The sequence below is a fragment of the Canis aureus genome, chromosome 32, assembly GCF_053574225.1.
Source record: "Canis aureus isolate CA01 chromosome 32, VMU_Caureus_v.1.0, whole genome shotgun sequence".
NCBI lineage: Eukaryota > Metazoa > Chordata > Mammalia > Carnivora > Canidae > Canis > Canis aureus.
In genome coordinates, this window is record NC_135642.1 from 40,674,519 (window position 1) to 40,688,267 (window position 13,749).

A 13,749-nucleotide genomic window follows, 5' to 3' on the forward strand; every position below is an offset into this window, starting at 1 on the left:
GGTTAAGCATCTGCCTTTGGCTCAGGTCATGATCTCAGGGTCCTGGCGTTGAGCCACAACATCTGGCTCCTGGCTCAGTGGGGAATCTGCTTCTCCTCCTCCTCCTCATGCTCTCTCTCTCTCTCTCTCTCGGTATCCCTCTGTCTCAAATGAATAAATAAGATCTTTAAAATAATAAAATAAATTTAAAAAGTAATAGTATTTACTGAGCACATATTAAGGCACTGTGCTAAGAGTTTTATGCATGTTATCTCATTTAATGCTCACAAAATTTTATGAGACAGGAATAATTATTGACCCAGTTTTAGACATGAAGAAACTGATGTTTAGTGAGGTTAAGGAAATTGTCCCCAAGGAACCCAGCCAGTGAGTGTTGGAACTAAGTAAGTGCTAGACCGGGGATTGAAAAGCAGGCCTGTGTATTCAATGCCTGTGTCTCGCTTATTAAGCATGCAAGTGCATCTAATAGTCATGCCGTACAAGCCAGTTTGCTATAGATGGAACAGTTTTTCCTATCATCATGCCAGTAGTGCGAGTGTATTACGTTAATTGAAACTTTACAATTTATTTGCATAGCGTGGCCTAAAGGACTCTTTTTTTTAAAATTTTTTATTTATTTATGATAGTCACACAGAGAGAGAGAGAGGCAGAGACATAGGCAGAGGGAGAAGCAGGTTCCATGCACCGGGAGCCCGACGTGGGATTCGATCCCGGGTCTCCAGGATCACGCCCTGGGCCAAAGGCAGACGCCAAACCGCTGTGCCACCCAGGGATCCCTAAAGGACTCTTTTGATCTAGCTCTGCCCTATATCTGCAACCCTCAACCTCCCACTTTGAGTTTTTTTTTTTTTTTTAAGATTCTTATTTATTTATTATGAGAGACAGAGAGAGACAGAGAGGCAGAGACACAGACAGAGGGAGAAGCAGGCTCCATGCAGGGAGCCCAATGTGGGACTCAATCCCAGGTCTCCAGGATTCTGCCCTGGGCTGAAGGCGGCGCTAAACCGCTGAGCCACCCAGGCTGCCCCCGCTTTGGGTTTATACCTAGTAGAACCACACTGCTTCTAGTGCCCCGTGCTGTCCATGGCTTCCTGCCTTGAGACATACTATTATCCTCACCTCAAATGCCCTGTCACCTCTATTACCTGGAAAATTCTTTTGCAATCCAGCCAATACATCCCCTCTTCCAGTAGGCCTCCCCTAATTTTCCTCTGACAATGTCAGCTGTTCCATCCTCTGTACCAGCCTCTGTCCTTTATAGAAAAAATATATTGCCCATTCATTCACTTAACACTAAATACTATTCTTTCCAGGCACTAGGCTAAGTACTGGGAAACCGAGAGTCAAATAACTCTTTTGGAGAAAGCAGACTTCACGCTAAGGCAGGGACATAAACTCACTAACTGCCGGTTGTTCCCACCAGATGACATAAAGTATAGGTTTCGACAGGTTGGGGCAGGCCAGGAGAGGGTAGGCTAGGAGAGGAGTGTGATAGGGCATTCTGATTCAGCCCAAATTTAGGAATCAGAGTTTATCTGTTCATGGAAAACAAGAGCTGGCAACGCAGCTGGGCATTTATTGGAATAAATGTCCGTGATGTGGAACAGGATGGCATCTGTTCAGCATCTTGGACTAATTTTGAGCCCTTGTGGGAGGAGGAGTGAGGACCAACGCTGAGAGAGTTGTTTGAAAAGGAGACTTGGAGCTGGTCTGGGCACAAGCTGTGCTGGCTGTGGAACCAGGGAAAGGCCATTCTCCTCGCTTCCACACAGAACCCGACCCTGCTGCGTTATCGTGAATGGTAGCTTTCAGCACCCTGGCTGGCAGCCGCCTGCGCTGGGGTCCTGGCACCTTCGCAGTGGGCCCTGTGGGCACTGGCAGGGCCAGGGGCCTAACAGCCTGGGATGGCTTCACGAGCAGAGGGAAATGGAGCAAGAAAGGAAGCAGAGGGCGGATGCTGCATGCCGAACCGTGGCTGGCAGATTGGTTCCTCAGCCTGCGGAGACTTACCTGGAGCCTTCCACCTGGCGTTGGGGCAAGAGAGGGAATTCCATTCAGACTACTGGCAATCTTGAATTCTCACCACAAGCTATTGAGTCCTGAAGATATCCGGTTAGCTTTTTTATTTGCCGTTAGAGAGCTGTGTTTCATTCATCTTTATACCCCCGGACCTAACACAAAGCCTGACACAGCAACTGCTGACAAGGTGTTTATGGATTTATTTAAATGAGAGAGTTGAAAGGAGTCAGAGAAGGGAGGGGGGGAGCATCCCACCTGATTAAATGTGATGATTTGTTCCTGATCTGATTAAACCCAAAATATGAAACAGAAATGGAATCTGGGCCATGGGATCTGGCCCCTTTTGGTCCTGCCAGCACGTGTGAGAGGGGCTGAGACAAATTCCGTGGCAGTTAGAAAGGAGCTGGCTGCCAAGATGGAGAAGAGGGAACAATTAGTCTTGACCTTCTATAATCCTAAGGTTCCCAAACTTAAGGGGAACCGGAACTACCAAAGGGTAAGGAGGTACCTAATTACAATTAGGTCAGATGGGAGGAAGAGGACTTACTTAAAGGTGGGCCTAGACAGTGTCCTAGAGATAGAGATCACCCTGGGTAGGGACAGACATCCACAGATCAAACCCACACGGGGATGCTTAAGGTAGAGATGAATAAGAGACCCTGGGGATCAAGGGTCTTTCTGGGCAGGCAATATTTCCCTCATCCTTGTAGCCTACTCTCCCCATCAACCAACATCCGAGTGACTCGATGCCACCCCAGAGGCAGCAGCAGCATGTGGATCAGATACACATCTACATCCGAATGCTCTGTGTCAGCCTGTGTGGCTTTGGTCTCCTAATGCTGACCGGCACGTCCTCACTGAACTGGGTGCAGTTCCTGGTGATCAAGAATGGCCTTGAGCTCTACGCAGGACTCTGGATCACATGCAACCATGAGCTGTGCTGGAGCCACACACCCAAGTCACCCTGTGAGTGCCACCAAACTAAACACCACAGGCCCCACAGTTCCAGAGCTTTCTGCCATATAGGCTCTTCATCTTTCTTCCTCCAAGATCTCTTTGCCCTCACCTCTCCATGAGGAGTGATGGATCTCAGCCAAATTGTGAATATAGCCATGCTTTTCTTTGGTGTTCTCAGTGTACCTTTTCTCCCCACCCCCACCATTTCTTGGTTGTTTCATCTCCCAGATTAGTAGTTTTTTACTTTCTGGGAAGAACTGGTTGGGCCTTTATAAGCTGTCACTGTGAAGCATTGTGATTAGTATTCTAATGTGGCTTGCAGAAATAGAAGTAATTGATCAGAACTGGGAAACAAAGCAAAGTGTCTCAGCCTCTATCAGATTTAACTTTATTTTATTTTTTTTAAGATTTTATTTATTTATTCATGAGAAAGAGAGACAGAGAGAGGCAGAGACACAGGCAGAGGGAAAAGCAGGCTCCATGCAGGGAGCCCGACTTGGGACTCGATTTCGGGTCTCCAGGATCACGCCCTGGGCCAAAGGCGGTGCTAAACCGCTGAGCCACCCGGGCTGCCCCAGATTTAACTTTTAAGGTCAACTTATTCTTTGGCTAATAGTTGAAGAGAATGTAAATGCATGTCAGACAGACGTTATAACAAATGTCAGCTACTTAGAGTAAATTCTTAACGTCAAATTTTATGTGAATTTAGGTAAATTTGAAAATGCAATACAAAGCATTTACAAATAAGTTTCTGAAAAAAAAAAGTTTCTGGGGCTAGAAGATACCATATGCATGAGTTTTTTTCAATCAGGACCAAGACTTAGAGGAAAGACATAACTACGCTGAACAGTTTCCCCATCATCCACAAAAGATACATTTACACGGAGAAACAGGTATTGTGAAAGAAAGCATGCATGTAATAAAGCATTTATTTCTTTTTCTCAGATAAGCAAGGGCCCCAGATGCTGGAAGTGGGGTTGGGGGTTGCACTGAGGCTCGACCCTAAGCTGGAGCATCTACGGCATATGGAATTAAGGGGCAGGACCCTAACACAGATCTTGGGAAAAAACTAAAACCACAGGCAGGCCGACAATTCAACTGCATCTTCAACTTAAGAGAAAAACTAGGGAAAATATTTGCAACAAATAAGAAAAATAAAAGACTAACAGCCTTAATATTTTTTTAAAAACTTATTAATAAAAAAGGCAAATACCCTTATTTATTATAAATTCTTGATAGTTCACAGAACAGAAACTAAAAGTGTCTAATAAGTGTGAGAAAAAACTATTTTAACCTTAATCAGTCACTAAAGAAAGGCAAACCAAACGAACAGTGAGACAAGATTTTTCAAACATGACATAAGCAGAGTTTTTAAAATGATAATGCACAACGCCAGACACCCTCATATACACTGAGCACCATGTAAATGGGTATAACTAAAGCAATATGATTATGGGTATCCAGAGATTTACACTCACGAATTCCATTTCTAGGGAAATGGAATTAAAGATACAGATATAAAAATTAAACTGCAGTCATATTTATGTAATTGTCTCCAACCTAAAATTCAGGACTTGGGATTATTATTTAAATATTTAGTGAGTCAGAATCTTGGAATTTTGTCACTTAACAGTAGCAAATAGTTTATTTCTTGGGGCCTGGAATTCACCTAAGAGGCCAACTGTTAATGATTTAGAGAAGGTCAACTGAGTCCTCTAAGTATTCAATTATAAGTCAGGTGTCTACCCTATTTCCAATGTTAACTAGTCCTAATTCCAAGACTAGTAAGTAGTTTGCAGTACAGATCTAAAAATGAATTCCTCAAATGTAATGAGTATGTCCAGACCTCATCAACCTGTGACAGTATGTTATTATTGTCCAAATTCAAGAACTTTAAACTTTTTATCTATTTAGTCCCCTTTCCCATGGTACCCCTTGTCATTTCTGAGAGTTTCATGGGGACTCTCTCAGGTGGACTCAAGAATGTGTACGCTCATGATTCTCTGTCCTGGACTCACATTAGGCCATTGAGCCTCTCTGCTTGGCCTCTGCCTTCACCTCATTCAAGATGACTGAGAGCCTCTCTGCTGTGGCTGTTGCTAACGGAATGGAGAAGGAGTGGGGAGTAGCAGACCCCATCCTTCACTTTTATTGCTAGGTCTCAAGAGTGGAACAGCCCCTTCTGTTAACTCCCCTGTAGCATGGGTGAGATCAGACCATGGTGTAAAGGAATGTGTGGCTGCACAGAGTAACTTGAACTGCCTGGAGGACTGTGGGGAAGAAAAGTAGGTCTTTTAGTCGGAGCACTGGAGCCTCCAGTGGAAGCCACTGCATGAGAAATACAGCCAAGCTGCGTAGGGATGCTTAACTCTGGCACTCTAACTGGGTTACCAGGGAACCTAAATCCTAGGCTGATTTCACAGCCTCCTCTCTAGGGTTCTAGGTCTCCATCCAGGATCTTTTCCATTCCCAAACCACCGCCTCTTTCGTGAGCCTGGAGAGGTTTGTCTCGGCCTTATGTGGCTGGAACGAAGGTGCAGTGGCAACAGCACGGAAGTTTAGATTTGGCTAAATAAGTGAGCTAATCCCTCAGCAGCACCTTCTTCATCTTCTAAATCCATATCCACACCTCACCTCAACTCACTTGGTCTAGCTCCTTCATAATTCAAAGGAGCTAGATCCTTGTGAAGCACTGCCCTCCTATCCTGGCTTTGATTTTTGCTGAAGGACCTGGGGTACAGTGAGAGGAATCCCACTCCCAAGTCTCTTTGGGACCCCTGAGTATCAGGTGCTTAGCTCTTCCTATGGCTGGCTCCTCTCCTATGCTTCTTTCTTCTCATGTCACTTGGCTTCACCCACTGCTTCCTTCCAGGGTGTCAACAGCTGTAAAAGAAAAGAATATCTATTGTTAACTAAGCTTATTTGTTCACAAGAGCAAGGTGACTTCTAGCCCTACCCGTCACTGTCCAAAACTTCCAGGACAAAGTTTTACTTTCATAACAGTAGAACGAGATCCTGCCCACCAATTACAAACTGCCAAGTGGTGAATGTTCAATCCACTGAGAATCATTACTGCTTTCTGGTAGGGTAGTATCCCTTCCGCCTCGGTCGCTTTTATGTCCCACCTGATGGTGCTCTGAGGTATAGAATCACTGACTGGGATGACCCCAAGAACACTACTAAGGATCTTACCAAACTTTTCAAATGATTTGGACTTCTTCCTCTCCAAATTGAGTCATATCTTCTCTCTTCCAGGCCATTAGCTTCATGGCTTTCAGTAAACTGGGATGTTTGCCTTGCTATTCCTCCAACTGGAGGCCACACCAAATATTACTAAGGAGATCTTCATAAATGTTTGGATATAGGTGACCCATGTGGGCGTTCCTTGTATCTAGGGCACTTCTCTTTTCCTGGACCAAAGCTTCTTACTGACAAGCAGAGCCTCGTCAGGCCTAAGACCTAACGTAGGTCCTAGGATCTTTGAAACTTTGACAAGTAAGCTGCTGTAAAAACTGACATTTAAAAGGTGAAATAGCCTTTGATCTTACAGGAGATGGAGGCTCAAACTCAGCTTTGGGAAGCTTGTTTTGTCTTGTTCAATTATTTAGAAAAAAAAAACTATGACGTTAACCAAATGCCATCATTTTATACTATGGGGCTAAGTGTTTAGTTTGGTCAGATAATAAATTGTGTATGACTATGACTAGCAGACTTGCTTCCTTTGGAGGTGAGACTATCCTATGCTGCAAACCTTTGGTTGTTCCTTTGGATTGTGAGTCCTCTTGTTTGTGTAATTTCAGGAGATGAGTCACTAAGACAGAGAAGATTGTAAGAACATGAAGGCAAATCTTCCCATCATGGTGAAAGAAAGACTGGACTGTAACATATCTTAGATAGGACTTGGATATCCATATCTTTGTACATTTTTGTGTTTTATTTCATTTGAACTAGCACAAACTAAAGAGTGAATCTATTTGTAATGATTCAGAAGAATCTCATGGATTCCCAAAGGCAAGAAGTTTGTTGTACCTTGAGAGATCTCAGTCAAAATCAAGCCTGCCACTCTACAATTGCTTTATTTTTTTATTTTAATTTTTATTTATTTATGATAGTCACACACACAGAGAGAGAGAGAGAGGCAGAGACACAGGCAGAGGGAGAAGCAGGCTCCATGCACCGGGAGCCCGATGTGGGATTCGATCCCGGGTCTCCAGGATCGCGCTCTGGGCCAAAGGCAGGCGCCAAACCGCTGCGCCACCCAGGGATCCCTCTACAATTGCTTTATAGTTCATTTTTGTTTCTATTTCATCACTTCTCCTCAGTTTTTCCTATTTATTAGTATGCAAGTACTCAAAAAGTGATATCCCAGTCTAGCTTTGTATCTTCTTGGTTCAAGCAAACAAAAGAGCATCAATAAGTCTTGAATCCAAATTTCCAAGCATAAGAATAAAATTGGTCCAACATGGGTCAGATCTTCCCTCTTCTAATTAGCTCTAATCAAGGGACTACAAACAAAGGTCCAGGACTATAGGCAAGGGCTGCTAGGTCCTGTGGGGTATTGTGGGCTAAATACCATGAACGATACCTATCACACTGGGCTTCATGAAGCTCAGTGAGAGCTGATGGTTCTAACTGGCTACACATCCTGCTAATTCTGAATGACCAAGGTTTCAAGAAATACGTTGCTCTTGGGTTATCATGTTTTAATGTGGCTAACTTGTTTGGATCACAGAACAACTCACCTCTGTGGGTAGGCGTGTGGTTTCTCTTCAGAGGCTTTAATATTATTGGTGATGTTAGAAAGTGGTCAGTTCTAGAGAACAAAATAAGACTTAAGAGGCAGATTTTAAACTGGGATAGGCTTTGACATAATTTCTTCTCTCTGGGTTACTTGGAAGCTGAACTGGAATCTCAGGCATGGAAGTGCTTAGAGAATTTTCAGTGGTAGAGATGAGTTGGCCCCTGCTACCTTGAAACAGGAAAAAAGCTGGACTAGGAGGCACCCTCTAAAGGCTATTTTTTAAAAAAATTTTTTATTGGAGTTCAGTTTGCCAACATATAGCATATCACCCAGTGCTCATCCCGTCAAGTGCCCCCCTCAGTGCCCATCATCCAGTCACCCCAACCCCCTGCCCACCTCCCCTTCCACTACCCCTTGTTCGTTTCCCAGAGTTAGGAGTATTTCAGGTTCTGTCTCCCTCTCTGATATTTCCCACTCATTTTCTCTCCTTTCCCCTTTATTCCCTTTCACTATTTTTTATATTCCCCCAAATGAATGAGACCATATAATGTTTGTCCTTCTCCGATTGACTTACTTCACTCAGCATAATACTCTCCAGTTCCATCCACGTCGAAGCAAATGGTATTGAAGAGATTGCAGGATCTGTGGCATCTCAGAAGAGCTATATTTACTTGCAGTTGTGTATTCTTCTTTATTTTTTTTAAGGTTTTAATTTAAATTCCAGTTAGTTAACATGCAGTGTTATATTAGTTTCAGGTGTACAATATAGTGATTCAGCACTTCCATACATTACAACAATTGCACTCCTTAATTCCCATCACCTATTTCACCCATCCCCCCACCTACCTCCTCTCTAGTAACCATCAGTTTGTTCTATAGAGTTAAGAGTCCATTTCTTGGTTTGCCTCTTTCTTTCTCTTTTTCTGTTTGCTTGTTTGTCTCTTCAGTTCCACATATGAGTGAAATCATATAGTATTTCTCTTTTCCTGACTGACTTTTTTGCTTAACATGGTACTCTCTAGCTCCATCCATGCAATTGCAGATGGCAAAATTTCATTGTTTTTTTATGGCTGAGTAATATTCCACTCTATTTTATATTTACATATATGTATATATAATCTTCTTTATCCATTTATCAGCTGATGGACATGGGCTGTTGCCATAATTTGGCTATTGTTGATAATGCTGCTCTGAACATTGGGGTGCTTATATGTTAAAGAATTGCTGTGGAAGTCAAGGGAAGGATATGTTTTGTAGATGGTAGCAAAAAGTAATGTTTAGCATGCCTCTTCTCTCTTACCAACATCCAATCTGCAGAGAGCAGAGATCTTGAGCCAGGAGATGAGGGAAGAAGCAGTGTTATGGTACTTGGGTAAGGGCTTTAGAGCTAAAGAACATTAAAAGACATCTCCCTGAGCAAATGTGAGGCAGAGCCTTGAGGGACTTTCAGGAAACAAACAAACAAACAAACAAACAAATAGAAGATATTTTTAGGGTATTAAATTCCTGCAATCCGGTAAACTCAGGCTTGAAATCATAACAATATGGGAGTTTAAGTAGATGGGACTTGATTTTGTAGCCACAGGTTGGCAAAGCGTATGCACGCCAGATATATTTGAAAGAGAAAAAACAAATAGAAACAAACTACAAGTCCAACAACGGTTAAATCATTAAGCAAAATATGTTAATATAGTAAACTGGTAGCCATTAAAAATTGTATTTACAACAGGTAATTTGGGGAAAAAATCTCATCATATAATCTTTTTCTTTTTTAAGACTTTATTATTTATTCATGAGAGACACACAGAGAGGCAAAGACACAGGCAGAGGCAGAAGTAGGCTCCCTGAAGGGAGCCCAGTGTGGGACTCAATCCCAGGACTCCGGGATCATGCCCTGAACTGAAGGCAGTTGCTCAACCACTGAACAAGCCAAGTGCCCTCATCATACAATCTTAAGAAAAAATTCACTTGATACTCAGTATCATATTCGCTATGTACAGAGGATAGAAAAATACTGGAAAGAAATAATATAAAAGGCTAACAGTAGCTGCCTCTGGGTAGGGGAATTGTGGATGATTTTTTCCCCCTGCTTCTTGGTACTTTTCTTGCTTTTCCAATGCTTATATTGAACATGTATTACTTTTAGAATTAGAATTAGGAACAAGGAAATGTTTTAATCTGTGTTGTGATGTTAAAGTCTTATAAGCTAGTTTACAACTGAGTTAAATGTGTTAATGCATCCAAAACTATCTGTATATTCTCTTCAGTTTTACAATGAAGGCTTTGCCTTCACAGTAAATAAATTCCAACTATCAATGAAAATCTGGGAAATAAGATATTTATATGTGCCCTGGATGCCACATGTCAAGCTCTGCTTCATCCTCCTTAGTCCTCATGCCCTTCTCTAAGACTCTGTTTGGTTTTCTTAAGAGAGGTCCCCCGCTGGACTAACCAAGCCTTCCCTTTCTCATTCTCCTTGGCAGATTACCTTCAGTTTTCCAGGGCTTTCTTCCTCATCTCTGTCTTTGCCACACTTGTTGCCCTTGTCTGGCTCATCAGTTCTTGCCTGTCTAGAAGAGGAAGCATAACCACCAACTTGGATCTGAAGGTATCCATACTCAGCTTCATCTCAGGTACAGACCTGGATTGGCAGGGTACTACCAGGGTGAAATTGTCAAGGGAACCAAGTTGTCCATGGGGCTTTCATCCTCTTTTTCTTGTTCCTTTCCTCTTTTTCACTATCACATCAGGTGGCTAGCTGCCTGCCCTACCTTACCGTATAAAATACACTTCAGCTCATTTAGCCCAGGGGAGATGTAGAGGCCACTTTCTCTTTCCCGTCTTGGTCAATCCCTAAATTTTAATCCTGCCATACATATGGCATCTGGAAGCAGAAGAAGAGTTGGGGATGATGGTCAAGGCAGAGGGAAGATACTGATGGGCTGTAACATCTTTTCTTCTGGTCCTAGCCATCTCCTTGCTCCTCTGCCTCGTCCTATTTCTGGCACAGGTTTACTGGCATGCTAAGGATGCCTTGGAGCCAGATCTCCTCTGGACCTATCATATTAATTGGTGGAGTGACTTCTTATACATGTTTTCTGGTGAGTCAGTCCCCTGCATTATGCTAAAAAGATGGAAGAGGAAGTCACTTCTTGAAAGGGAGATAGAGTCTAGGAGAAATAGAGGCACTAACTGTTCCTATTTAAGAACATTCATATATGGAGAAGTAGCATGGTATGGTGAAGAAAGCATGGATTTTGGAGTCTTGAAGCTTGTATTTAGCAATCTATTGTACCATTAACTGAGGTGTGCATAGGTTGAGAGACTTGTCTAAAACCACATAGAAAGTCACAGAAATATCATTTGAATCCAGGAGGTTCAAGCTTTGTCCTCACCATGTGAGAAATACTATAATGAAATGGAAGCATTGGAGGGTAAAGCAACTGCTGGGAGAGTGGAGGGTTGGCTTCACTGAAAAGAGGCCTTTAGAACTGAAGAAAGCATGAGTAAAAAATTTAAAAGTCCAAAGACTGTCTACTGAAACTGACCTCAAATTCTTCTCCTCTAGGGATCATCTCCTTCCTCAACTATATGACTTTCAGCTTTCTTTCCCTTGATCGAAATGTCAGTGCAATTCCCATAGAGAAGTCAAGACTGGGGGTTGGTCCAGTGACTACAGTATTACCTGATGAAGATGGTGGAAAGTTAAGCCCTGAAAAGGAATCTCCAACTGAGGAAGTGAAAACAGACTCAAGAATGGAACTGTGATGATAATAGGAAAACCCAACTGCGCTTGTCTTAAAATGGAGGAGAGTCTGAGTTGGAAATGATGGTGCAGATTCTAGGAAACTGTCCTAATATCATGTCAATGTTGCTGAGGGGGAAAGCATTAAAGCTGCTGAAATACCTTTTGTGTGCACTGGATCAAAAATATGTATTATAGTCATAAAGAAAATAATAAAAATTCACTTAAAATTTCTAAGGAAAAATCAGTGGTTAGGGTCATGAATGAAAGAAACTAGCAACAGAAGCAGTGTGTGGATCAGAGATCTCTTTGGGCATCAGAGATCTTACAGATCAGAGTGATTCATGGAGAAAGACATCAACTAATTCTGCTTGAAATTTTCTTTTAATGTGTGGCCTTGGGCACACTCAAGGTGGAAGGCACTTGGCCAATATTGTTGTGTCTGAATTTCAGATCACTACTAGCAACTAGTGGAGATAGTACCTACCATCCAAAGCAGCTGAAAGGTGCGGGAGTGGGGGTGGGGTGTCCTGGGGGCATCCGTGAGGTCCCATTTCCTATGAGGATTGGTCATTTGAAACCTTTACAGTCTTATTATGTGAACCCACTGCTTCTCCCTAGGTGGGGAAATACCTTAACCAGGTCTCCAACAGCCTCTCTGAAATTCTACACAAAATCTGTGTATGCACTTTTCTGTGAAGAGGGCCACAGACTCCATCAGATTCTTGATAGGCCTCTGACTCTTTTGATTCCTTAGGCATCAATTTCATTTTCATGAGCCAAATGAGACCAAAGGACTTTCTTCAACCTAAATATATATGTGAACCAAGTTTAAAGATTTTTCTATTTCTACCATTGTAATACTAAGTAAGTGTGGCAGTGGGGGTGGTGGTGATTTCAGGCCATCACCTAAGTATTTTGATGGCTAAAGATCCCATTCAAACCCAAACCAGAGGGATCCCTGGGTGGTGCAGCGGTTTGGCGCCTGCCTTTGGCCCAGGGTGCGATCCTGGAGACCCGGGATTGAATCCTATGTAGGGCTCCTGGTGCATGGAGCCTGCTTCTCCCTCTGCCTATGTCTCTGCCTCTCTCTCTGTGTGACTATCATAAATCAATAATAAAAAAAAAACCCAAACCAGATTCCATGCAGAAAATGCCTGACATTCTTTTTGTCCTTTATTCCTTGTAAAAGCTACCACCACTATTCTATTGGTTGAGGTCCATACTTCTCCTCCGCAAACCTAGCAATGGAATGGACTAAAGTGCCCAGCTTCCGCCCTTGTTGCTCTTAAAGATAAGCTTTTTGGTACTTTGTATTTAATTTAGAGATCTACTGGTAACCTTTGTGGAAAACATCGCAAACATGGAGTAATTATGTAGTTTTTTGTTTTTGTTTTTGTTTTTTTAAGAGGCATTTGAGTGATTCTTACAATTTATGTAGTTTTTATAATCCTGCTCCCTAATTAGGAAGTCCCAAACATTTCCAGGTGGTAACTGAAAGCCTATTAGATCAATATTTTAGTTTTTATTCCTAAGGATAGGACTTTAGCAGCACATGCATGTGTGCACCCATCCATGGGGACACACATACAAACACACACATATATATGCACTTCACTTTGACCCTACCTTAGAAAACTCTTCATGTTGGCTCCTCTTTCTACCAGGGGATCTTAGTTATAGCAAAATGACTGATGCTTCCTTACTTCAAGGGGCTTTATTTCAGAGGCTCCTCAGGCTATTTCTGAGCTTTTGTCTGATTACAAGAACAGATGTGTATTGAAGTCCAGCTCCCCTTCCTCCCACACCTCTCACACACTAGGTATACCCTCACACAATGACTAATGAAGGGCTCATTGAGGTCACAAGCTTTATAATTCAGTTTGAATATTTTAGTTGTAGGACTGACAGGCAGCTAAGTACTGATGACTCTTCAGGGAGTAGAAGTTTTAAGTGGGATAAGAAGAAGGAAGTAGGTCTGAGTGAGAGTGGAAGATGCTAGATTATAAGAAAGTAACCATAAAGGCCTGGGTTATTAGGAGAAAATGGATAGTAATTATAACAAAGTTTTCTACTTTGCTAGCAGGAATGATCTTATAAGAGACATCCTTTCATTGCTCCTTTAGAAGCTGAATGCACTCTTTTCTTCTCTTTTTGCTTGGAGAGAATTCCTTTAAAAGCCTAAGTGAATTTCCAATAAGATATGTCAGTAAATCATCCTTAGATACCTTCCCTCTGCTCCAAATACATTCATTGCATGATAGGTGAAGTAGAGGGGAGAGAGAGA

The 13,749-nt window shown here is 42.4% G+C and overlaps 1 protein-coding gene across 3 annotated transcripts; it reads left to right on the forward strand.

The window, feature by feature from the left end:
* The first annotated feature begins 1,783 nt into the window (after positions 1-1,783).
* Positions 1,784-11,625, forward strand: TMEM202 (transmembrane protein 202). 3 transcript variants are annotated; one of them, XM_077881782.1, is made up of 5 exons: positions 1,784-2,206; positions 2,730-2,985; positions 10,201-10,350; positions 10,687-10,818; positions 11,286-11,625. In XM_077881782.1, the coding sequence occupies exons 1-5, from the start codon at positions 1,799-1,801 to the stop codon at positions 11,483-11,485; spliced, it is 1,146 nt and encodes a 381-aa protein (XP_077737908.1). In that variant the 5' UTR covers positions 1,784-1,798; the 3' UTR covers positions 11,486-11,625. The 3 variants fall into 3 exon arrangements, with proteins under 3 accessions (XP_077737908.1, XP_077737910.1, XP_077737909.1); XM_077881783.1 differs by lacking the exon at positions 1,784-2,206 and adding an exon at positions 2,357-2,515; XM_077881784.1 differs by lacking the exons at positions 10,201-10,350; positions 10,687-10,818.
* Positions 11,626-13,749: the final 2,124 nt, after the last annotated feature.